The sequence below is a fragment of the Salvelinus namaycush genome, chromosome 2 (genome assembly GCF_016432855.1).
Source record: "Salvelinus namaycush isolate Seneca chromosome 2, SaNama_1.0, whole genome shotgun sequence".
NCBI lineage: Eukaryota > Metazoa > Chordata > Actinopteri > Salmoniformes > Salmonidae > Salvelinus > Salvelinus namaycush.
The window spans coordinates 65861304-65888233 of record NC_052308.1 but is presented as its reverse complement, the minus strand read 5'-3'; the positions used below and the strand labels follow the sequence as shown (position 1 = coordinate 65888233).

At 43.9% G+C, this 26930-nt stretch overlaps 3 protein-coding genes across 3 annotated transcripts; all 3 read left to right on the top strand.

Moving 5' to 3' along the window:
- The first annotated feature begins 11 nt into the window (after nucleotides 1–11).
- Nucleotides 12–15632, top strand: LOC120066376 (nuclear pore complex protein Nup133-like). Its single transcript, XM_039017704.1, has 26 exons — nucleotides 12–139; nucleotides 243–358; nucleotides 474–577; nucleotides 812–916; nucleotides 1204–1335; nucleotides 3722–3892; nucleotides 3988–4143; nucleotides 4749–4819; nucleotides 4948–5095; nucleotides 5378–5528; nucleotides 5873–6030; nucleotides 6251–6342; nucleotides 6803–6972; nucleotides 7142–7236; nucleotides 8627–8851; nucleotides 9100–9222; nucleotides 11696–11795; nucleotides 12015–12272; nucleotides 12500–12633; nucleotides 13154–13312; nucleotides 13526–13661; nucleotides 13881–13999; nucleotides 14532–14612; nucleotides 14706–14770; nucleotides 15017–15105; nucleotides 15361–15632. The coding sequence occupies exons 1-26, from the start codon at nucleotides 12–14 to the stop codon at nucleotides 15495–15497; spliced, it is 3423 nt and encodes a 1140-aa protein (XP_038873632.1). The 3' UTR covers nucleotides 15498–15632.
- A 2284-nt stretch (nucleotides 15633–17916) lies between these two features.
- On the top strand, nucleotides 17917–21935 carry LOC120066369 (actin, alpha skeletal muscle 2-like). The gene is made up of 7 exons (XM_039017691.1): nucleotides 17917–17988; nucleotides 19593–19732; nucleotides 20047–20371; nucleotides 20485–20646; nucleotides 20779–20970; nucleotides 21071–21252; nucleotides 21397–21935. The coding sequence occupies exons 2-7, from the start codon at nucleotides 19604–19606 to the stop codon at nucleotides 21538–21540; spliced, it is 1134 nt and encodes a 377-aa protein (XP_038873619.1). The 5' UTR covers nucleotides 17917–17988; nucleotides 19593–19603; the 3' UTR covers nucleotides 21541–21935.
- Nucleotides 21936–23745: 1810 nt separating this feature from the next.
- On the top strand, nucleotides 23746–26035 carry LOC120022963 (centriole, cilia and spindle-associated protein-like). Its single transcript, XM_038966926.1, has 3 exons — nucleotides 23746–24097; nucleotides 25038–25399; nucleotides 25856–26035. Exons 1-3 carry the CDS (start codon nucleotides 23746–23748, stop codon nucleotides 26033–26035), a joined length of 894 nt encoding a protein of 297 aa, XP_038822854.1.
- Nucleotides 26036–26930: the final 895 nt, after the last annotated feature.

The following is a 26930-nucleotide window of genomic DNA, read 5'->3' as shown; positions in this document are numbered from 1 at the left end:
GCATAGCTACGATGTTTAGCCCTCGTCCCACCCCTTGTTCAGGCCGAAGGCAGTCCTCAAGGGTCACCGGTAGAAAGAGTCTCGCCGGTACACCTACAGGGCTTCTCTTTTCCCCACGTAGGACGTCGTTAGCAGCGAGGTGAGTGTCCATGCTCCATCATGCCATTGTCAACAGTGTCTTTTCAGGCACAGTCAATCGCGGAGTGTTGTTTTTAAACAACTGCTGGCCATCTCATTTCCAGATCAACTCCCACGCGTGTGCAGAGCTACTCAACTTCAGAAGCACTCCACTTCGATGTCCAGACGTTTGGCTCTTCTCTACCTGTCAAAGTCATGGAGGCTTTGACTATGGCTGATGGTGGGTCATTGACTCTTTCCTGTCATTATCTCTCTGCGAGTTATACATGCTGTAGGATGCATTGTACAGGTCATCCCAATCAATGCTCTCGGGTTCTGTGTTTTGTGTCGCTCAGCCGATGACCAGATCTCTGTGAAGGTGGATGAGAGTGGCTGGGCCTGGATGGTGTGTGGAGAGAGACTGATCATCTGGAAGATCTGCCAGACTGCTGTTGCAAAGGTACAGTTCAGTAGGTCACACCGTAGAAAAACGCTTTGAAACGGAACACAAAATGAGCCCTCCTTATTGGGCAAGTTCAGGTAGAACCCTACCACTTTGTGTCACTCCGTTTCAACACTGGATACACAACCCTGGTTGATAATGATGAGATATGCAAGGCATTGATACAGTGTGTCCTATAATTTAAAAAACATGCAGTGCCAATGCGTGAACCTTCTCTGTTGTGTTTCGTAGCTGTCAGTATGTAAGGGCCTCCAGCTGCCCACTAGTGAGTTTGTCTACTATGCTGATCTCATCTCGATATCATCTCCCAGCCCTCTGGAGACTGCCACTGTTCAGGTAATCAATGACTATATCACCAATCAGGAAACTAAACTGTTCAACCTCCGAATGTGTGACGAGTTCCCACCTGTCTGCCTAATGACTTAACTGTTAGCTGTTGAGCAGCTAGCCTGAGTGTCAGTCTCTTTCTGCTTTAGCCTACTTGTTGTTGTCTTGACAAGGCATTCCTGACTGAATAAGCTGGCACCCAGGCTAATAATTAGGTACAAATTAACTTAAATTCCAATCAACTCACTATCAGTCATGGTTGTTTACTGTTGTGGGACTTTGTCTTGAATGCTCAGTCTATCTCTGTCATGGCGGTGGCTCCGGAGGGAACAGCCCGGTTCTGGCCCAGTTTGGCCCACGAGGGGAATTACGCTGAGACTGTGGTCGACATGGGCGAAAACCTCTGCAACTTTGTTGTGGCTGTTAGGGTAAGTTGGTATGTTGTGGGTCCATTGTTCTTCAAATCTAATTTTATTTGTCACATACACATGGTTAGTAGATGTTAATGCGAGTGTAGTAAAATGCTTGTGCTTCTAGTTCCAACAGTGCAGTAATATCTAACAAGTAATCTAACAATTCCCCAACAACAATCTAATACACACAAATCTAAAGGGGTGAATGAGAATATGTACATATAAGTATATGGATGAGCGATGGCCGAGCGGCATAGGCAAGGTTCAATACATGGTATAAAATACAGTATATACATGTGATATGAGTAATGTAAGATATGTAAACATTATAAAAGTGGCATTATTTAGAGTGGCATTGTATAAAGTGACTAGTGATCCATTTATTAAAGTGGCCAGTGATTGGGTCTCAATGTAGGCAGCAGCCTCTCTGAGTTAGTGATTGCTGTTTAGCAGTCTGATGGCCTTGAGATAGAAGCTGTTTTTCAGTCTCTCGGCCCCAGCTTTGATGCACCTGTACTGACCTCGCCTTCTGGATGATAACGGTGTGAACAGGCAGTGGCTCGGGTGGTTGATGTCCTTGATGATCTTTTTGGCCTTCCTGTGACATCGGGTGCTGAAGGTGTCATGGAGGGCAGGTAGTTTCCCCCAGTGATGCATTGTGCAGACCGCACCCCCCTCTGGAGAGCCTTACGGTTGAGGGCGGTGCAATTGCCGTACCAGGCTGTGATACAGGATGCTCTCGATTTTGCATCAAAAAAGTTTGTCAGGGTTTTGGGTGACAAGCCAAATTTCTTCATTCTCCTGAGGTTGAAGAGGCGCTGTTGTGCCTTCTTCACCACACTGTCTGTGTGGGTGGACCATTTCAATTTGTCTGTGATGTGTACGCAGATGAACTTAAAACTTTCCATCTTCTCCACTGCTGTCCATTCGATGTGGATGGGGGGTGCTCTCTCTGCTGTTTCCTGAAGTCCACGATCATCTCCTTTGTTTTGTTAACGTTGAGTGAGAGGTTGTTTTCCTGACACCACACTCCCACACACTGCCCTCATCTCTTCCCTGTAGGCTGTCTCATCGTTGTTGGTAATCAAGCCCACTACTGTTGTGTTGTCTGCAAACTTGATGATTGAGTTGGAGGCGCGCATGGCCACGCAATCGTAGGTGAACAGGGAATACAGGAGGGGGCTGAGCATGCACCCTTGTGGGGCCCCAGTGTTGAGGGTCAGCGAAGTGGAGATGTTGTTTCCTACCTTCACCACCTGGGGGCGGCCCGTCAGAAAGTCCAGGACCCAATTGCACAGGGCAGGGTTGAGACCCAGGGCCTCCAGCTTGATGATGAGCTTGGAGGGTACTATGGTGTTGAATGCTGAGCTGTAGTCAGTGAACAGCATTCTTACATAGGTATTCCTCTTGTCCAGATGGGATAGGGCAGTGTAATGGCGATTGCCTCGTCTGTGGACCTGTTGGGGCGGTATGCAAACTGAAGTGGGTCTAGGGTGGCCGGTAAGGTGGAGGTGATGTGATCCTTGACTAGCCTCTCAAAGCACTTCATGATGACAGAAGTGAGTGCTACGGGGCGGTAGTCATTTAGTTCAGTTATCTTTGCCTTCTTGGGTACAGGAACAATGGTAGCCATCTTGAAGCATGTGGGTACAACAGACTGGGATAGGGAGCGATTGACTATGTCTGTAAACACACCAGCCAGCTGGTCTGCGCATGCTCTGAGGATGTGGCTAGGGATGCCGTCTGGGCCAGCAGCCCTGCGAGGGTTAACACGTTTAAATGTTTTACTCACGTCAGCCATGGAGAAGGAGAGAGGGGGGGCAGTCCTTGTTAGCAGGCCGCAACGGTGGCACTGTGTTATCCTCCAAGCGGGCAAAGAAGGTGTTTAGTTTGTCTGGAAGCGTGACATCGGTGGCTGGTTTTCTTTTTGTCGTCCGTGATTTCCTGTAGACCCTGCCACATACGTCTCGTGTTCATTGCGACTCTACCATGTCCCTGTACTGGCATTTTGCTTGTTTTATTGCCTTGCGGAGGGAATAACTACTCTGTTTATATTCAGTCATATTCCCAGACCTCTTTCCATGGTTAAATGCAGTGGATCGCGCTTTCAGTTTTGCGCGAATGCCGCCTTCTATCCACTGTGTCTGGTTAGGGCATGTTTTAATAGCCACAGTGGGTACAACATCTCCAATGCACTTGAATACAGCGCTGCTCCACAATCACAGATAAAGGATGTATAGAGCAGGTTCTCATTATTAGTGGATTGAGAATTACCAACAAATTCTGTGTAAAATGCACACAGATACATGTTGAGGATATTTACCTGATTAAACATTATGTGCCTTTTGATTTCATCCCCTTTCCTCTCCTCCCTCATCCCACCATCCCTCTCTTCCCTCAGGGGGGTAGTTTCATCGTGTCATCCTATAAGGGCCAGTTGATGCGTCTCGGAGCGGACCCCTCCGGAAAGCCGCTGCAGAGGGCGCTACAGCAGGGCCAGGGGGTGCTTTCCGGCATCGGACGCCGCGTCTCCAGCCTCTTTGGCATGCTCGCCCCGCTTACCAACAACAATGCACGTTTCTTCTAGTGGAGTCCTATGAATCCCCAAAATATAGTCATTAATAGGTAATATGATAACAGCTCACATACCCTCTTCTCCCTCTATAGCTTCACAGTGTTCTGTGGGTGGGAGAGATGGGCTGCCTGTATACTCTGACCTCCTGTGGGCTCAGTAAATGGGAGGTGGATGAGGTCACAGAGCACCAGGTCCTCAGCTGGGACTCCAGCCGCGCTCTGACGGAGAGTGTCGTCGACGCCATCTGGGTAAGCAGAACCACACTTTACATGAATGTTGTGTTGCGTTACTTTGTCAGGTTGCATTAAATCATGGTGCGTTACTTTGAGGTGAACTGTCCCCTTGGTTGTACAGGTATCTGCCAAAATAAAGGAAACACTTGAGTAAATGAGGGACACAAAGCACGTGCTTCCTGAGTTAATTAATAAATGAACATATCATCATGCTTAGACATTATGGCTACCATGGCTAGAAGAGATATCAGTTACTTTGAAAGAGGGGTATCAAAGGAGTATAGGGGGTTTAAAGTGTGTGTGTGTCTGTCACCAGATCTCAAACCAATTGAACACTTATGTAAGATCCTGGAGCGACGCCTGAGACACCACCACCATCAACAAAACACTAAATTATGCAATTTATTGTGGAAAAATTGTATTGCATCCCTCCAATAGACTTCCAGACACTCGTAGAATCTATGCCACGGTGCATCAATGCTTTTCAGGCGGCTCGTGGTGGCCCAACACCCAATTAAGATACTTACGTTGGTGTTTCCTTCATTTTGGTAGTAACCAGTAGATTGGATGATTGTCCTGAAGGCGTGACCTGTTTTTTTTTTTCTCTCGTCATCAATCAGGGGTCAGAGAGCAACTTTGAGGAAATCAAGGAGGGAGTGAACGTTACCTACATGGACATGCAGCTGAGCCAGTAAGTCGAGCTCTCATCTAGGTTTCTGGATGTGTATTTATCTCACTACATGATTTGATGTAATAGTCAGCTGGTGACTGCGACCTTTTATGATTCTACATACTTCTGACTATAATTTTGTGTTCCAGGGATGGCCTGGTAGTGTTGGCAGCAGCCTGGCACCCCTCAGACTCCCCCTGCCTGGCCTACTTCTGCCTGGTCACCCTGCAGGACAACGGCAACAACATCTCTGAGGAGCTCTCTGTGGAGGTCACCAAGTACAACCCCCCCTTCCAGGTCTGTCTTCACTCAACCCTGGTCACTGTTGGGCTTCAACTGAAATGGTCTATTATGGTTCATGAAATTATTTGAAATTTTTTATGGGTTTGAAAGTGGCAATAGGTTCCCTAAGTAGACTTGCTATGAATACGCTCACGGCTTCATGGCTTTCTACATTTTCATGCATTTCGACAAAATAGAATGCTATTTTTCAGACATGAAAATATCAACCATATTGGTCTTCCTTCAGTTTAAATGTTTATGTGTCTAATGGTTGATAAGTTGTGTTTTTCCCCTCAGAGTGAGGATGCCCTCCAGGCCATGAGGCTGGTGTTACCACGGGCCTCCAGCCCTGCTGCCTTCCTGTACAACGAGGAGCTGGTGTTTGCCTGCTCCACCGGTACTGGCAGAGGAGGTCTACCTGAGGAGAAGATCCCCTTCAACACACCTGGTAAGAGACATGGATAATGGACTCAAGGTTAGAGGACATTGGGTGCCTCTCAATAGTTTAAAATTGGCCCCTTTCCTCATCTCCTTTTCTTAATGAAAAAAACATTTGACAAGATGAGGAAGCCTTTAGAGACTGTTGACATGCACCCAATGTTTTAAACTGAATGGTATTGATGAGTGAATGGTGTAGATGGCTACAACAACAGCTCTCAGTAATTCATAGTTATCATAAAAATGTCAACAACCTTTTGTCTTTTTAGATCATTATCCATTTTCATGAATGGTCAATTTGACTAGACTCGCCTCCCATGTTTCCATTCTCACCGTCCTCCTTCATCTCTCCAGGTGACCGTCTGCGTGGTGGGGGCTGCTGTGCCAACCTGCCAGTGTTCTTCTCCCAGAACAGTGGTCTGGTGGCCGTGGTGGCCAGGGAGAGTGCCTCCATGCTGCCTGAGACTATGGAGGACTCCCTCTGCTTCTCCTTGGCTGGGGACGGCCCTGAGGTAGGGAGTAGAGTCAGATTAAATAAAGCAGGGCTAGGTTTCTGATATGGAACTGGGTCACCAATTGGGTCATTTGACTTGTATGAATAATGAGATGACATTAAATTGGTGGACTAGCAATGTTTTTATTTTTTCATTTTCATTATTTTTACATAATTGGTGAGTTCACATTGTTTTATGACATACATTATTTATGAATTCACACTTTTTTGGTTTCAAGGCAACTGCTATGGAGACTCCGACTAGGATGGATTCTGTAGCGCAAGAGGACAAAACCAAACTCCTAAAAGCAGCGTTCCTGCAGTTCTGCCGGTAAGTCTGCAGAAAGATTGTGTGACGTTGGCCCCAATTGCTGAAGTTTGAGTTTTATTGACAGTGACACAGACCTCCTTCGTAAAATAAGGGAATTTGTTTGTTTCTCCCCTGAAAAAAATGTCCCTGTGTTGAGAAGGATGTGGATTTAGGTCTGTGTAATTACTTGCTCTCTGTGATTGCATCTGCCCAGTTGTTGGTAAGCTCGAGCAGCTGTTACTGCCAAATGAGGGCGCAGAGCTTTACAGAAAGAGGGAGTGAGTGACTGTGTGAGAGAGTACATGTAGACATTGAGTGAATGGGGTGTGTACACTTTAAATGAGTACCACTAAGTAATTATGTGAAATGATTTGATGTGTTATCAGGAATGACCTCGTTAAATGATCTAAGCAATAGACATTGTTACTATTGAGTTTACCTTAAAATGTTGTGAGTGGAACGTAACTGTTGTGTTTGTCAGGAATGACCTGGTGGGGGCCCAGACCATGACAGACGAGCTGTTCCCCCTGGAGGAGGACGGAGACGGGGAGGTGGGCGGGGAGCTGGACCTGGTGGTGACCCGGATCAACCTGGACCTGGTGGACGATTACCCAGCCTCAGACCCCCGCTGGGCCGAGTCTGTCCCTGACGGTGGGAGGGAGGGAGGGAGGGAGGGAGGGAGGGATGAAAAAATAACAGAAAAAGAGGGAGAGAAATGTAGACAGGCGAAGACATGGAAACCTGTAGTTATTTTCTATCAAAATGATTGAATATATTGTTCCACATAGAAGTGACCTTGTTTCTGTGTTGTCGTGTCCAGAGAGTGCTGGCTTCCCCCTGACCTCCCTCATCATCCTCCACCAGCTAGAGGACAAGATGAAGGCCCACGGCTGCTTCATGGACTTCCTGCTACAGGTGGGTCACCTGCATAGAAATATATTTCAGTCCCGAATAATCCGGAATAATTCTAATCATATGGGTCACCGTGGGATCGGACTTCACTACAGGGCTCCTCACAGATTTCTGAATAAAGATCGATATGTCGTGACTGAGTTCAACAACCTTACCTCGTTACTCCACACCCCGATTTCCAAACGAGCTTCAATGCCATACAACACTCCTTCCGTGGCCTCCAACTGCTCTTAAACGCTAGTTAAACTAAATGCATGCTCGTCAACCGATCGCTCTCTGCACCCGGCTGTCTGCACCTGGCTGCCTGCACCCGCCCGCCTGACTAGCATCACTACTCTGGACGGTTCTGACTTAGAATATGTGGACAACTACAAATACCTAGGTGTCTGGCTAGACTGTAAACTCTCCTTCCAGACTCATATTAAGCATCTCTAATCCAAAATTAAATCTAGAATCGGCTTCCTATTTCGCAACAAAGCCTCCTTCACTCACGCTGCCAAACATACCCTCGTACAACTGACTATCCTACTGGTCCTCGACTTCGGCGATGTCATTTACAAAATAGCCTCCAACACTTTACTCAGCAAACTGGATGCAGTCTATCACAGTGCCATCCGTTTTGTCACCAAAGCCCCATATACCACCCACCACTGCGACCTGTATGCTCTCGTTGGCTGGCCCTCGCTACATATTCGTTGCCAAACCCACTGGCTCCAGGTCATCTATAAGTCTTTGCTAGGTAAAGCTCTGCCTTATCTCAGCTCACTGGTCACCATAACAACACCCACCCGTAGCACGCGCTCCAGTAGGTATATCTCACTGGTCATCCCCAAAGCCAACACTTCCTTTGGCCGCCTTTCCTTCCAGTTCTCTGCTGCCAATGACTGGAACGAATTGCAAAAATAAGTCTCCAAATTCAGCGATATCTCCCTCACTAACTTTAAGCATCAGCTATCTGAGCAGCTAACCGATTGCTGCACCTGTACACAGCCCATCTGTAAATAGCCCATCCAACTACCTACCTCATCCCCATATTGTTTTTATTTACTTTTCTGCTCTTTTGCACACCAGTATTTCTACTTGCACATCATCTGCACATCTATCACTCCAGTGTTAATTTGCTAAATTGTAATAACTTCGCTACTATGGCCTATTTATTGCCTTACCTCCTTACTCCGTTTGCATACACTGTACATAGATTTTTCTACTGTGTTATTGACTGTACGTTTGTTTATGTGTAACTCTGTTGTTTTTGTCGCACTGCTTTGCTTTATCTTGGCCAGGTCGCAGTTGTAAATAAAAACTTGTTCTCAACTGGCCAACCAGGTTAAATAAAGGTAAAATAAAAAAAATGTCTTGCTCTCTCCCCCACTCCACCTCCCTTCCCCCACAGGTGGGTCTCCTGGACCGGCTGGGCCAGACCGCGGTGCGCTCGTCTCCCATGGCGACGCGCCTGTTGCTGTGTGAACACGCCGAGAAGCTACAGGCGGCCATGACGCTGAAGAACCACCACGCCAAGCACGGCGAGCTGGTCAATCGTGCCATCCTCATTGCCTTGAGGAAGAGCAACGCAACCGTGTCCACCAGCCTCACGGCCGCAGACGTCTTCTTCAGAGAGGTGACAATGACAGAGATAATATCCCCAGCAGAGTTGGGGTCTGGTGACAATGACAGAGATAATATCCCCAGCAGAGTTGGGGTCTGATGACAATGACAGAGATAATAGTTGGGGTCTTCACACAATTTAGATGATTTGAGATTCCAATTTAAATCATGTTTTCAATGTCAAAACATCAGCTTTGGGTTTGTGGGAAGCTTCTGTCTTATGCCTCAGGTGAGGTTATTAAGAGGTGTGTGTGTGTGTAGGTGTCTCAGATCTCCTCAGTCTTCGAGTGTCTACTAGAAGAGGAGGAGAGGACTCTGAAGGAAAACCCTGTGGACTCTGTGAAGTGGGCTGAAGTGGTGCTCAGTGTCAACACCATCATCAAGGTACACAACACAGTCAGTGCGGGCTCTCTGTATCCACATCCATATTGTTAGTCACGTATCTCCCATGCATGTGTATGGTTGCCTTTTGATCATATGGTGTGCTTATATATACTGTGTATCTACAGTGCATTCGTAAAGTATTCAGACCCTTTGACAATCTACACACTGAATACTTATGTAAATAAGGTATTTTATTTTTCATAAATTTGCAAAAATGTCTTAACCTGTTTTCGCTTTGTCATTATGGGAGATTGTGTGTAGATTTAATGAGGAACAATAATGTATTTAATACATTTTTAAATAAGGCCGTAACCTAACAAAATGTGTAAAAGGTCAAGGGGTCTGAATACTTTCCGAATGCACTGTATATATGCTGAGCAACAATATAAGTGCAACGTTTAAAGTGTTAGTCCATGAGCTGAAATAAAAGATCCCAGAAATGTTCCATACGCACAAAAAATTAATTTCTCTCTAATTTGTTTACCTTTCCTGTTAGTGAGCATTTCTTCTTTGCCCAGATAATCCATCCACCTGACAGGTGTGGCATATCAAAAAGCTGATTAAACAGCATGATCATTACACAGGTGCACCTTGTGCTGGGCCGGGCTCCCCAGTTGCTGGGCCTGGCTCCCAAGTGGGTGGGCCTATGCCCAGTCATGTGAAATCCATAGATGAGGCCTAATGAATTTATTTAAATTTACTGATTTCCTTATATGAACTGTAACTCAGTAAAATCATTGAAATTGTTGCCTGTTGCATTTTTATATTTTTGTTCATATACGTACTGTTGAATTCGGAAGTTTACATACACCTTAGCCAAATACATTTAAACTCCGTTCTTCACAATTCCTGACATATAATCCAAGTAAAAATTCCCTGTCTTAGGTCAGTTAGGATCACCAGTTTATTTTAAGAATGTGTAATGTCAGAATAATAGTAGAGTGAATGATTTATTTCAGCTTTTATTTCTTTCATCACATTCCCATTGGGTCAGAAGTTTACATACACTCAATTAGTATTTGGTAGCATTGCCTTTAAATTGTTTAACTTGGGTCAAACGTTTCGGGTAGCCTTCCACGAGCTTCCCACAATAAGTTGGGTGAATTTTAGCCCATTCCTCCTGACAGAGCTGGTGTAACTGAGTCAGGTTTGTAGGCCTCCTTGCTCGCACACGCTTTTTCAGTTCTGCCCACAAATTTTTCTATAGGACTGAGGTCAGGACTTTGTGATGGCCACTCCAAGGTATACCTTGACTTTGTTGTCCTTAAGCCATTTTTCCACAACTTTGGAAGTATGCTTGGGGGCATTGTCCATTTAGAAGACCCATTTGCGACCAAGCTTTAACTTCCTGACTGATGTCTTGAGATGTTGCTTCAATATATCCACATAATTTTCTTCCTCATGATGCTATCTATTTTGTGAAGTGCACCAGTCTCTCCTGCAGCAAAGCACCCCCATAACATGATGCTGCCACCCCCGTGCTTCACGGTTGGGATGGTGTTCTTCGGCTTGCAAGCTTCCCCCTATTTCCTCCAATTATGGCCGAACAGTTCTATTTTTGTTTCATCAGACCAGAGGACATTTCTCCAAAAAGTACGATCTTTGTCCCTATGTACAGTTGCAAACCATAGTCTGGCTTTTTTATGGCGGTTTTGGAGCAGTGGCTTCTTCCTTGCTGAGTGGCCCGTCAGGTTATGTCGATATAGGACTCTGTGGATATAGATACTTTTGTACCGGTTTCCTCCAGCATCTTCACAAGGTTCTTTGCTGTTGTTCTGGGATTGATTTGCACTTTTCGCACAAAAGTACATTCATCTCTAGGAGACAGAACGCGTCTCCTTCCTGAGCGGTATGACGGCTGCGTGGTTCGGTGGTGTTTATACTTGTGTACTATTGTTTGTACAGATGAACGTGGTACCTTCAAGCGTTTGGAAATTGCTCCCAATGATGAACTAGACTTGTGGAGATCTACAATTTTTTTTCTGAGGTCTTGGCTGATTTCTTTTGATTTTCCCATGATGTCAAGCAAAGAGGCATTGAGTTCGAAGGTAGGCCTTGAAATACATCCACATGTACACCTTCAATTGACTCAAATTATGTCAATTAGTCTATCAGAAGCTTCAAAAGCCATGACATAGTTTTCTGGAATTTTCCAAGCTGTCAACTTAGTGTATGTAAACTTCTGACCCACTGGAATTGTTATACAGTGAGTTGTAAAAGTGAAATAATCTGTCTGTAAACAATTGTTGGAAAATGTACTTGTGTCATGCACAAAGTAGATGTCCTAACAGACTTGCAAAACTATAGTTTGTTAACAAGAAATTTGTGAAGTGGTTGAAAAATAAGATTTAATGACTCCAACCTAAGTGTATGTAAACTTCTGACTTCAACTGTATGTCATGTTGCTTGTGAGGTTGTATTTCTTGTAATGGCACAGTCAGTAATTTGTGTACGTTTGTGTGTTGTATTCCAGGACATGCTGCAGGCTGCCGGTCAGTACAGAGACACCAAGGCCTCACTGTACAGAGCCTCAGAGAGCACCACTGCTGAGCCAGAATACATCCCATGGACCGGTACATTCCCTGTTGAACACACATAGTAGTCTAAAGTAACTTCTTGTAACGCCTTGTCTCCTTTTGTTAATATCAACTGATCTGAAAAGACAGGATAGGTGAAAGTGATATGCTAGATCCCTTTGACTGCGATGAAGGAGAAGAATTTAGAATCTCCTAAATGTAAGACAATTGAGATGCGCCCTTAATCCCTAAACCTGTATCTTTCTCTCCCCACAGCCTCTAGCTGTCTGGGTGGGGTGCGTACCGTCATCGCCCGCCAGCACGAGGTGATCCTGCGTGACGTGTACCCTCACGCCGACTCGGAGCTGCGCAATGGCCTGAACGAGCAGCTGGCAGCGCTGCTGGACGTGCTCCTGGGAGGCTACGTTGCCCAGCTGACCTCACTGAGACCGGGCCGGCCGGGCCAGCAGGACCGCTACAACACCCTGGAGATGGAGTACACGCAGCGCCGCTCTGAGCTGCTCGCACCACTGTGTGAGTGGAGATTGAATGCAAAATACCGGGTGGACATTTTGGCTTGAGTATTTGGTTACCGGGTCAAGCCATTTTGGAATACAAAATAAGTGGAATTTCACATTTTATAGCTAAATGTAGCTGATATTTTTCATAAATTATAAGTCTGACTTCTTATTGCATCCATTATAAAGGTGTTATGTACACTTAAATAATATTAAGGGTGTTAACTTTTCCTTATGTTCCAGTGGAGCTGGGTCAGTACCAGTGGGTGGCGGCACTGGCAGAGAAATATTGTGACTTTGACATCCTGGTCCAGATGTGTGAGCAGACTGACAACCAGAATAGATTGCAGCACTACATGGCCAAGTTCGCCGACCAGGTCAGACACTAATCCTCTAAAACCAGGGTGGTGTTCATTAGGTGGAGAAATTTTTAAATGGGGAGGTACTACTTGAACTGGTCCAATAAGAACGCAGATTTTTGTTGTTGTTTGCAAAATGTTTTGCTACTGTGTGCCGTACTGAACACGACCAAATTTCATCACTGGTGTTTTATCAAATCTGGCACTAACAAGGGATATGTGCAAGTTACATTTTTATTTATTTAGCAGACACTCTTATCCAGAGCGACTTACAGGAGCAATTAGGGTTAAGTGCCTTGCTCAAGGGCACATCGACAGATTTTCACCTAGTCGGCTCGGGGATTCGAACCAACAATCTTTTGGTTACTGGCCTAACGCTCTTAACTGCTAGCCTACCTGCCATTACTCAGACAGCGCACGTAAATCATACATTGATACCCATTATGAGATAAAAATGCTGTTATTTCTCAAGCTAGGACTAGACTAGGATTCCAAAGATGCTACGTGTTTCATTTAATTTCCATGTCACTTCCTGTAGAACTTTGCGGACTTCCTGTTCCGCTGGTACATGGAGAAGGGAAAGCGGGGCAAGCTGCTCTCCCAGCCCATCGCCCAGCACCAGCAGCTGGCCAGCTTCCTGCAGTCCCACGAACACCTCAGCTGGCTGCACCACATCCACGTACATGACTTCAGCAGTGTAAGTGGAACACACACTCTCTCTCACACACACACACACACACACACACACACACACACACACACACACACACATCAGTTGACCTTAGTAGCTAACTTGTGAACATGCCGCTTCATATGAAAAGACATACAGTAGACATAGTGTAGTTTCCCATGTTAATATAAACAGTGTTGTGTTTGTGATATTTCTTTTCCCATCTCTTTCTCTTCCCAGGCCCACAAAACCCTGTATGGCCAGGCCAACATGGAGACACGTTACTTTGTGAAGAAGAAGACCCTGTTGGCTCTCAGTAAACTGACTGCCCTGGCATCAGACATGCCTGAGGCTGTGATGAAGAAACAAGTAGACGGTAAGGGGCTACTTGAGATACTGCTGCTTAATTCTCACTTAAATCATACATTATTGTCAATGGGAGTTATGAACATGTATTTTAAACTGTTAGTATTTAGCCCTAAGACAACAGACACTGTTTGATGCAAAAGAAGCAAGGAAACCTCTGTTCACTGTGGGGTGTCTAATTGGTGAGTTCTGCAGGGATATCACCAGTGTTTTCTTTGTCATCCTACAGACATGGTAGAGCAGGAGCGGTTCCTGCTGCACCAGGAGACTCTGCCCAAACAGCTGCTGGAGGAGAAACAACAGAACCCAGACACCATGCCCCTGCTCAGCGCTCACAACCTTATTAATGTCAGAACACACATCAGTGGATCCCTCACATTACCACATAACCCAACACAGACAACCTTATCAATGCACCATTATAAACTGGGTGATTCGAGCCCTGAATGCTGATTGGCTGACAGCCATGGTATATCAGACCGTATACCACGGGTATGACAAAATGTATTTTTACTGCTCTAATTACGTTGGTAACCAGTTTATAATAGCAATAAGGCACCTCCGGGGTTTGTGATATATGGCCAATATACCACACCTAAGGATTGTATCCAGGCACTCCGCTTTGTGTCATGCTTATGAACAGCCGTTAGCCGTGGTATATTGGCCAAATACCACACCCCCTCATGCCTTATAGCTTAAGTAGACCACACACGCACAGTCACACAACCAGTAACTCTACATAAATCCACATACCTGCCACCACACAGACACACGATGACAATACAACACACACATCTATCCTCCTGTCACCAACTGAACCCCAAAATACAGCTCCCACAAATACCAATGGACTGACCTCATTTTTCTCTTTTCTCACCAGCTGTATATTTGTAATGACAACAGACGAGCCAATGAGTATGACTTCAAGAAGGCTCTGGATCTACTGGAGTACATAGACGAGGTAGTCCTACTGCCGCTAGCATGAATCATTAACTCAGGGTTGATTAATCAGGTCTGTCAGGGTTTACTGATATGGGCCATATTCTTGTTGCAGGAGGACGCTGTGGACATTGATGGACTCAAGTGTGAGATCTTCTGCAAGGCCCTCAAGAAAGACGAGTAAGTACCGCTCAATGGCCCTAATCCTTCTAATATCTCACTCTTACTCCCTTTCTTGCTAATTTCCTCATTCCAAATTTGAAAGGATTTGATAGGTGTAAATACGCTGTTTGACACTTATCTTACATTTTTGTTATTTCTTTACGCTGTCAATGCGCTTTATATAGTAAATGCAATGAATTAATAAGCATTATTGTTATTACTGTAAGTTTGCATTGAGCTTCCTTTCCGCTGTGTTTTTCACAGCTGGTCGTCTGCTGATGGGAACGATGACCCTCTGGAGGCAGCCAAGGACAGCATCTTTGTCAAGATCCTCATCAAGCTCATACAAGAAGGTAAGCACTGCAGTAGCCATTTTGTCTCGGTGTCTGACCAAAGGATTTCACTGTATTCTCATCAGTTCATTTGTTTGTTAACAACACATTTCAAGAGTTACTTAAGAGATATTTAGGAGATTGTTGAGTTGTTGTAATATTTTTTGTTATTAATTACAAAATATTGAAAAGGGTATTGAGTGTCACTGCTCTGTTTATGTACCTCTTTATGACCATTCCAACCTATTCAGAATATCTTCTCTTGTTGTTTTCCAGGTGTTCCTCTACAGACCTACCTTCCTGACTTCAAAGACCTTCTTCAACTGGACGAGATGGAGGCTTTGAAATCAAAGCCCACTTTTGAGTTTGTACTGCGGGCCAACTATGAACATTACCTGCAAGCACAGATCTGATGACCCCTGACCCCTTTCACAACTATGTCTCCCAGGTTGCACTTGGTTTGTTCCTTACTTTCCATTTTTACTGTTTGCTTGACAAAAAGATAACGTGTTGCATTTTCTAAATAAAAGTCATATTTCTGTAAATGTTCTATTCTTTTGATTTTGGCATTCACAAGACTCCTTTTAAGTTTTTGAAAAACAAAATATATTGTTTTATTTCCTTACCTCAATAACCTGGGGAAAAAGCAACATATGTAGTTACACATCCTGAATCTCCAATACACCTATATCTCCTGTGATAATTGCTTGAGTAAAAGTCAGGAGAGTAAATGTCACGGGTTCAACTGGAGCTGTTAGGCTAGGACCAGGTAGATGAAACAGTACACACCTCGTGGAAAATATACCTATACTAGCCGCTCAAAATTTACACAACATCCAACTCAACAACAAGCCACACTCATTGACTAACATGCCATAATAGGCTATTGGATTTCTGCAGCAAGCCATTGGGTGCTGTAGCCTACATTGCCAACTGTATTGGGTTCTTGTTTAAATAGCGGGGCCTGACTCAAGTGTCTCCCTCCAACCCTTCGAGGAGTCTGCAACTGATCCACTTTCACTGATGGCAGAAGCAGATGGCCTCTGTGTCTTGTCCTAAAAATAGAAAATAGAGGTTAAATTAGGGACATACACAATAAATTACCACCACTGCCGTTATGGGGGGAGGGGGATTGAAAGTTCAGTAACCCTATATGGGGGGATTGAAAGAACTCCCTCAGAGAAAGTGTGCTTTTGATAGGCTTCTAAGCATACTCTTTCAAACCTTATCAATAGTCTTGATTGACTATTTTGAGTAGTTGTCATATGGATGCTGACACTACTTAGTAGAAACTCACTGATCTTTGACAGATTGTTTGTGTGGGAGCTCTAGGTTTGGAATATTTTATTACAGGACTTCCTGTCTGGCTTGTAGAATGCCTCCATGGATGGTGGTGTTGTGTACGGTTGGTATGGAGATTACATTTACGAGCCTGAGTATTGGTCCCGCATGGCGCTTGCAACGCCAGGGTTGTGGGTTTGATTCCCACGGGAGACCAGTACAAAAATGTATGCGCTCTGGATAAGAGCGTCCGTTAAATGACAAATGTACAAAATGTTAATATTGGTATATGAAGTAGGCTATCCCGTCAATAACATGCCTAATGAAAGCTAAAATAAATTTTAGGGACCAATGGAAGTTGGATAATGCCATTTTAAACATTTAGTTTTCTTGTACTAAAATACCTTTCCACAAGTATGTTTAGTTGGATACCTTGGCAGTGATGAGTTAGCAGTTGGACAAACATATCAGTTTATAAAGATGCTTTTTTTAAACGCTGGGGCTACAAAAAAGGAATTTTCCATGCCTTGGTGGCTGGCTGCAGCTGTTCGACTGTGCATGGCTAGGGTCCTATCTGCTTTCACCTACCCCCCCTGTTCAGAGCTACCCCCTGTTCAGAGAAACTAGACCATGGCCACTGTAGTAAATGCGGAAGTTACAAGTGACCAGCTACCACAAACGCCCCCATCTCAAACTTGACACAACTTCCCCCCTCTCTATTTGCTGTTGTTGATTCTGCAGAATAAAGTCAATGTTAAATCATTACCCTTGTGAAAAGTTTGAGAGGGATTTTAATTTTTAATTTTCAATGTGTTTTCAAACTTTTTGTTCAAAAAATATTACTAGACTAACAGCTACACGTAAACACATATTTGAAAGACCATTTGAGAGACAATTTCCGCCCCCAAAAATGCTATACTTAACATGTTCTTATCAATTAAATAACATGCATCTGACAAAGAACCGGGTAAAATACACTGAGATTCACTGTATAATAATTTGTAGTGTTCCATTAAACAGCCATTATAAATTCGCACCTGCTCTAGCTGTAAAGGAATCAACATAAACCAATAAAATTACATGAATAGAACATAGGCTACCTTGACGAGGTGCTCTCGGAAAGCAAGTCATTTGCAAAGAGATTTAAAAAATAAAGCCACAATCAATATCCTTGCATCAATGAATGATTTGGCATTGCATGCTGTCATAGAACGAGGAATATGGACGTGTGTAGTCCTGCGTCGAAGCGCGCCTGTGTTCAAAATGCCATGCAGGAGTCCGACGGATTACACCCCTCGGCTCTCCATACACGGGCCGAGCGCTACAGTTTGGATTCGGGACTACCTCTCCATATATGGACCGTCCTGCGCATTACGAAGTGCGACCCTGAGCTCTTTACCGCTCGTCTACGGGAGTGTCCAGTGCGCACCCGTCCCAAGAACCAAATATGGATGAAGGGGTCGGGAGAATTCCTGTGGAATAGATGGACATTCCTAATGGTTGTCAGGAGACGAAAAAAGGTGGATGGCGTCGGGTATATAAGGTTGACGGCGGTTGCTATCAGTCCTTAGCTGGAACCAGAAGTGGTAAAGTTCTGTAACTGAGCTTCTAAAAGATAACCAGGTAAGTGAATCGGTCCGTTGAATATTACACCACGCTGCTGCACGAGGGGGTCAATACGAGGAGTGGATTTTTTTCTCTCTGGGACATTACATCGTGGACTCTGAATAAGGAATTAAACAAATCAAAGATAATCTACACAGTATTGTGACAGTCAGTGAAACTTGGCAGCCAATCATCGGCTCAGTTTAACTTTTAGCCTACTATCGTAAACTAAACAGATTTCACCTCTGTCAAATGATTATTATAATAATAGAAGAGATAGGATTAAAATTAATTTGATTTGATACATTAGTCTACCTGCATAATATAGGCTAATGCGTCTATGTAAAAAAATATGTTGATTTAATTGATAAATGATAATTGGTCTTTGAGATAAAAAAAAATATATAATTATATTTTGGTAGTTCATTTGATTTATTAAGATAATGTCAGACAAAATATTGAATAGGTCTACTGGATATTGGAAAACCTGTTATGTCAGCAGGTGAGAGCAAGAAGAGAAAGAGATCCACAACTTTGTATTGAATCAAAAGTTCCTGGTACGACTGCATTACATGCTTATAGCTACCCTATATGATAGGTTACCCAATATGTGTATTGATTGTCGATCTATTTAACCAGATGATGTGCATTATCTGAAATACTTATTAATATAAAACGTATATGTAATGTAAAATTACTCCGTGAAACGATTTTTGAAATGTTTGTGGTCAATGTGTAATATGTAGCCTAACGTTATCATGATCACTTTGGTAAAATTACCGAGACCACCGTGTCAGACTACGGTGTCATATTTAAGCCTTAAGGCATGAAGGGTGTGGTATATGGTCAATATACCACGGCTAAGGACTGTTCTTATGCACAATGCAACGTGGAGTGCCTGGACACAGCCCTTAGATGTGGTATATTGACTATATACCACACACCCCCGAGGTGCCTTATTGCTATTATAAACTAGTTAACAACGTAATTAGAACACTAAAACGTTATTTTTGTCATACTCGTGAACACAACTCTTACTTTAGACTGCGATAAAATAGCATACAAGCAGGTTTACTATGACTTCTGAGGTGCATGGCCATGGGGTAGTGAAATAATTCTGCAGCATGAAGCTTAAATATTGCATTTATGTTCCAAACAACATTTTTGGAGAATACAACATTTTTTGTGAATACAATAATAATTTAGTGAAAAATTGATCATTGATGGAGTACTGTGGATACCAATATCCCTGTGAGCATCCCAGGCTCATGTAGTGCATCTAAGGTAGGAGGGCCTAGTGTCTGCAGGTTTTGTTTTTTCCTTTCAATTAAGACCTAGACAACCAGGTGAGGGGAGTTATTTACTAATTAGTTGCATTGATTCATCAATCAAGTACAAGGGAGGATTGAAAACCCACAGACACTCGGCCCTCCGTAGAATGAGTTTGACACCTGTGATCTAATGGTTAAGAAAATACATTGTGGATCCCACTTTGGGAACACAGAATGTTGTTTTTACGCATAGAATGTAGGTCCGTAATGTCAGTGAGAGATCTTGCAGTAAGTAGGCTACTTACAGTATACTGTATGATAAATGTGTGTTCCTTTTGCACCTTGTCTCAGAACCCACCAAGATGTGTGACGACGACGAGACTACCGCTCTTGTGTGCGACAATGGCTCCGGCCTGGTCAAGGCTGGCTTCGCCGGCGACGACGCCCCCAGGGCTGTCTTCCCATCCATTGTCGGTCGCCCTCGTCACCAGGTACGTAAAAACACCACTCCCAACTATGGCTAGTCATGTGAATTAAGGCATCATACCTTGTCTCATGATATAGCCTACTATGATATCCAAAGTACAAAGATATGCGTAAAAGCATATTGGCAAATATATACGAATTCAAGATTTAAAAAATGCATTTAGGTATAGTTTACTAGTGCTAACGTGTAATGTGTTAGGTGCGACGTGCCGTTTTAGTGTCCAAGGTGTAGTGTACCGTTAGATGATAATGTGTAGTTGTTAGACGTGTGCGCCATGTCCTTGCCGGTGTCTCAATGGGCTTGTTCTGTCTCTTCCAGGGTGTGATGGTGGGTATGGGTCAGAAGGACTCCTACGTAGGAGATGAAGCTCAGAGCAAGAGGGGTATCCTGACCCTGAAGTACCCCATCGAGCATGGTATCATCACTAACTGGGACGACATGGAGAAGATCTGGCACCACACCTTCTACAACGAGCTGCGCGTTGCCCCCGAGGAGCACCCCACCCTTCTCACTGAGGCCCCCCTGAACCCCAAGGCCAACAGAGAGAAGATGACACAGATCATGTTCGAGACCTTCAACGTTCCCGCCATGTATGTGGCCATCCAGGCTGTCCTGTCCCTGTACGCTTCTGGTCGTACCACCGGTAAGAACTTTCCCCTCTCGCGCCTTTTTTCGCACACAACTCGTTATTTGTATTTCAAGTTGTTGATGGTTGGGTTGTCTGCTTTACTGAATTGTGGTGTTTTCTGTGTTTAGGTATTGTGCTGGACTCCGGTGATGGTGTGACCCACAACGTCCCCATCTATGAGGGTTACGCTCTCCCCCACGCCATCATGCGTCTGGATCTGGCTGGTCGCGATCTGACTGACTACCTCATGAAGATCCTGACCGAGCGTGGCTACTCTTTCGTCACAACCGGTGAGCATGAACTTTGTGTTTTTGCATAGAAATGCTTGTTTGATCAATTTCAAGTATTATAACGTTTTACGCACAAAAGCGCAGACGCACGGGGATATACTTTAACGCATTAACGGAAATGTCTAATTTCAGCCGAGCGTGAGATCGTGCGTGACATTAAGGAGAAGCTGTGCTATGTCGCCCTGGACTTCGAGAACGAAATGGCCACCGCCGCCTCCTCCTCCTCCCTGGAGAAGAGCTACGAGCTTCCCGACGGTCAGGTCATCACCATCGGTAACGAGCGTTTCCGTTGCCCAGAGACCCTCTTCCAGCCTTCCTTCATTGGTGCGTATTTACCGTTATAGGCCTATAATATAATCCAACATAAAATCTTCGGCCTAAAGAGTGGTTGAATATTCATATTGATCTTTGTATACCTGCACAGGTATGGAGTCCGCTGGTATTCATGAGACTGCCTACAACAGCATCATGAAGTGCGACATTGACATCCGTAAGGACCTGTACGCCAACAATGTGCTTTCCGGCGGTACCACGATGTACCCTGGTATTGCTGACCGTATGCAGAAGGAGATCACTGCCCTGGCCCCCAGCACCATGAAGATCAAGGTAATTACAATACACAATACTTTTACGCACAGTAAAATAGTTAAAAGAGATGCCATAGGTCTGCATAATTGTTTCATTGTCATTGTGTTACCTGTGCTACCTATGGTACCCAGTATCTAATACTCCTTTTCTCACTTGGCATAGATCATTGCCCCACCTGAGCGTAAATACTCCGTCTGGATCGGTGGCTCTATCCTGGCTTCCCTGTCCACTTTCCAGGCAATGTGGATCACCAAGCAGGAATACGACGAGGCAGGTCCCAGCATTGTCCATCGCAAGTGCTTCTAAATGCATTGTCAACATCTCGCTCAGGATCCAAGCAACAACGGCACACCGACTTGCGATCAAGGGACAACTGTATACAACTGTTACATTGTAACAGCGAAAGCTCAGCAAACGGAGAGAATGACGTCAATATCACGACGTGTGAGGAAAAAATACCAACATGTGAATGTAAAATGTACATAAATGATATTTATTGATCGTCCATCATTTGGTATTTTTTGGTGAGCACAGTCTGTTTTGGGGACAAGCAAGAGGGACAGAGGGTGACCACAACGTTGTTTTCTCTGGTTACCCGATAATGGCTCAGATGTACGTGCTATCTGTACTCGAGCCAAACATTATCAACTACTAACCATCAAGAGATCCACATAGGAAATAAAAACCATCTATTTTCAAACGTGTTTCTGTTATTATTATTTTTTTTAGGTGCATTACAACACAATCAACACTTAAAATAGGCCTTGGTGTGCGTTTTATGATGCGCAACTATTAAAAACCCATTAGGGCAAAGATTCATTCATTTTTGGCACATAGCAACATAAATAGCCTAAACATTATGAGACACTTTCAATTTGGATGGCTTTCAATGTTTTGAAGAACAAGGGCCAATATGACTACCTGGAACTGGAAGGACAAACAATGAGCTCAAGTAGGCCAACAAGTGTTAAGTAAATTGTTCTAAATGTCCCTGACAAGACAAACAATGTCATGGATATAAGGATATAAATCATTGAGCAGACCTCCTTTGTGATATTAACTCTATTTTACAATAATATTATCAATGTGCCTAAAATACGAATTGTTCTCCATAACTATTTATTCAACAAACATTTGCCTATATTTTATTGAACTGAGAGGGAATGAATGTATTTTCTGTGTTAGATTCATACTAAACAATGACATAGCATTCTTTCACCAAGGAGTAGTCACAGCAAACCCTTGCTCACAGCAGATCTTCTTTGTCACCAAATGTGTCCATTCGACTACAATACCAATACTGACATTGATTTTAAATCACATGAGCAAGCTAATCATTTGATATTTCACAACTGAAAAAAATACCTTTGAGGCTGAAAACCCCCCCACAGAATTCGCATTACCATGTGTACTCGTTTATCAACAAAAAAAGATTACACACTTGTTGAAGCAATTACACGCTGTAGAATAAAATACATCATAGGAAGAGACGCGCGCCAGTACCATGCAGTTCTGGGCATGCGCATTGCACTTCCTATAGCTTTTAATGGAGAAACATCTTTAATGCCAGGGTTGAGAGGGCTATATTCTGACGACGATTCAATGCCAAGATATGCGCAACAACAGACTGTTATAATGGTGGAATACTTGAAGTGAAAATTATGTTGTTCTGTAATTCTCCATAATGAAGTCCGTGTGAGGGGTAAGCTTATATGCACCGCTAATAACCTGTTCTGGTCGTGTTTACAACCACTATAGTGCGCAAGTAGAAGAAAACGTCGACGCCACCAGCTGTGCATGTTTTCGTCACCCTATTGCCTTTAAGTATTTACATGTAATAAATTACTTTTGGTATGTGGACTAACAATAACATTTCTGTAGCGATAGACCCGTGCACAGTGTTGTGATAAAGACAGCGGTATTGGCGTCAGCAATGTCTGCCTCAATCAAATAGCAGGCTCGGCTGCGCCATATTTGGGCAACAGAAACAGCAGATTAACCACAAAACTGATTTTTGTCGTGGAAACAATTTAGGCCATGGCTGGTTTATGAATGGAAATGCTCTTAATAAACTATAAAACTAGGCTACATAGGGCCTACCCTATCCCCATCTATTCTGTTATAGTATGCTAGGCATAAATAACATTGTAATAACGATGCTATTACTACATATAGAGTATGTGTATATTTCTAGCGTCAGATGGGCGTTATGGGGCACAGCGTATAGATAGCCATCAGACGGCATGGGTTACTGTATTCGAGGGAGGGAAGCGCCGACAGGTAATTCTAGAAGGCCCAGGTGCACTGGATTGCTCTGGGTTGCTACAGGCTTTAGATCTGTGGGGGGACTGTCACCAGCAGCCTGCAATGACACATTCCACAACAAATATAGAAACGTAGGCCTAGTTACTGTTGCATTGTAGGGCTATGTATGTAATAACACTTCTCTTTTTTCCTCTCCTCCATAGTTTGTCAGCTAATCAAAATTGGACCTAAGCAATAACAGGAATCATGGTGACTAAGAAAATCCGTACGGAGTACATGAAGAAATTCAAAGAGCCGAAATGGGAGACGTTTTCCAAGTGTTACGAGGACTCAGTGAAGTACAGGTTGACTAGGCGGGTGATGGAGCACGCTCACAAACATCTGTGGTTCTGGGAGGGGTGGGATACCTCGACCGGGTCAGACTCCAGGTCCACCCCCAAGGTGAGGAATAAAGTCGCGCCTTTAGACATCAAACTTCAGACAGCACCAGTGAAGTCAGAATCAAGGGAGAGCCCGGAACCGAAGCCTCCTTCTGTGAATGGGGAACCAGAATTGGAGGCCAAGGAGTTTACCCTCTTGGATGCACTACCACCCACAGGTATCTATCTTCTACTATTGCAAATACTTTTATACACCTGCATGTTGATCCTATTGTAATAAGGCTATGCTTTTGAGCTACAAACGTAAAGTTAAAAGGTCTTCATTTGTTAGGTCTATACACTGAGTGTACAGAACATTAGGAACACCTGCTCTTTCCATGACATACTGACCAGATGAGGTGAATGCTACAGTAGGATCCCTTATTGATGTCACTTGTTCAATCCACTTTAATCAGTGTAGATGAAGACAGGTTAAAGAAGGATTTTAAGTCTTGAGACAATTGAGCCATGGATTGTGTATGTGTGCCATTCAGAGGGTGAAAGGGCAAGACAAAAGATTTAAGTGCCTTTGAACGGGCCAGCATCCCTGTGAACGCTTTCGACACCTTGTACAGTCCATGCCCCGATGATTTGAGGCTGTTCTGAGGGCAAAAGGGGTGCAACTAAATATTAGGAAGGTGTTCCTAATGTTTGGTATTGTGTATAATTCAAAATTCAAAAGGCACTCGCACACCTCAGCTATCTTTTTTGTAGGTAACAGTTGAATAAAATGAGAAAAAAGAAGAAACCCGCACACTGCTCTTGATAGTATCACTGCTCTTTAATAAGCTTTATGTATTGACCTCACAGCCTTCGTCAGAGCTTTTGACAAAAGAGCAGTGATACTATCAAGAACAGTGTGCGGGTTTCTTCTTTTTTCTAATTTTATTAAACTTTTACCATGCACCTGCAAAAAAGATAGCTCAGATGTGCGAGTGCCTTTTGAATTTTGTCAGCGCTTTTGATAAAAGCTCTGATGAAGGCCGTGAGGCCGATACGTTAAGCTTATTAAAGAGCAGTGATACTAAGCAGTGATACTATCAAGAGCGGTGTGCGGGTTTCTTCTTTTTTCTCAGTATAGTGTATAATAAAACTACATCAATTTCTGCTCATTCAAAGAGTCTGTAATAGAGAACGGGAGCCTAAACGAACCAGATGAGGGGACAGTTAACGGGTCAGTAGTACAAAATGGTCCAGCGGCTGAAACGTCAACAGATGAGGGACCAGCAGACAAGGCGTCATCAGACGAGGAGCCGGTGAAAACTGAGCCTAAGCGTCGCCACCGCCATCGTGTCCCTCACTCAGAACCATGTCAAAGGGACTGTTCCTGTGACGACATCAAGCCTGCGCCTGTCAGGAAGCCCTCCAGAGCAAAGAGCCAGCCCCCAGCCATCACCACAGAGAAGGAGAACAGACAACCTTCGTCCCGGCTCGACTGGGCAGAGAGACATGCGTCATCTGCTAGGAGGTCTACAAATGAGGTAAGAGTGTGTGTGTGTGACTGTGTGTGTGAGAGAGGCTGGGCATATGTGAGGTTAGGAAAATGTTTGATATTCATTCCATTTGATGGTATTTCAGTACCAGACTTGCAGTTGGTTTCTTAGGCCAGACTAAGACTATAATGATCAAAAGAGGCTAACATTATAGGAATACTGGATGAAAGCTGTGTTGCTTATGTAATGCAGGCTTACTGTGCGTCAAACATCTATTCTGCAAATAAGATGGAGTTATTTCAGGGATAATAGATAGGAGGGCATTTTGAGTCTTTTGGCACATCTTCATGGAAAGGACACCAGAGAAACGTATCTCATCATCCAACACTCCCCCCAGAAACTATCTATAATAGAAGAGTGGTATGTATTTCGGAAGTGAGCGCGGAGCGCCTATCCTATCTCATTGCCCTAACCTCCCGGGCACCTCTCTCTCTCTCTCCACAGAGTCGCACATCTGACGCATCCGTCCAGACCAGACGGGAGTCGGATAAACGCTGTTGGGATGTGGACCGCAGGAGGGCACGCTCCGCCGACCTGGAGAAGATACGGCGGTCGGAGTTGGCCGTGGTGGATGACCGTTGGATGACCGAGTACATGCGCTGCTTCTCTGCCCGGTTGAGGTAGAGCACAAGGATCATGGGTATTCCACCACCACCTGTCGACCATTCTATTTTTAACACCATGTTTCCTTATTGAGGATTGGTTAACAGAACAAAGTTATTGGATTGGTTTAGACACCAATTAGGGCCCTGAGGCCACGTAACCCGACTAGGAAGAACTCAGGGCCCTAATCATAAGGTATGGTTGATTTGTTAAGTTGATCGATATGCCACTTTTCTTCCACAAGGGATGACACAATCACAGTAGAATATTGCAAGATATGTAGTTATGCTTCTAGAAATTGGACTGGTTTGTACATGTTTATGCTGCTGACCACAGAGTATGATTTGTACTATATTATTAGACATTCCAAGCATGATGATGGTCTTTACACTTCGCTTTAGTTTGGTGGCATTTTTGACATTCTGTGTTGCTTATGTCATTTCAGGCTATATCACAAAGGCAGCTGCATAAAATCCAAAAGTTAGATCAGGGGTATTCAACCGGGAGAACTGCAGGGGGTCCGCAATAATATATATACAAAAAGCTAGAGTAGAAAATAGGAGAATATTTTTATTTGTAACTTTATTTCTCTATTCCTAATATTGAGCAAGTTACACTCATTAGAGCTAGTTACACTCATTGGAGCTAATTATACTCATTGGAGCTAATTACACTCATTGGAGCTAATTACACTCACTGGAATATCTGACATAGTGTAGGCTTTGACAAAGCACCCGCTGGTAAGCTGTCTTCTCTTGGACATTCATTTTTGTGAACACATTCATCCGCCAAAATTTTGGAGTTACCTTTCTAGCTAATAGGTTATGTCAGAGTTTACACTTCCTCTTCCAATTATAATGGGGGGAGGTCAAAATAATGAAAAACTATCTACCAAATCTATTAATTTAAAAATGTT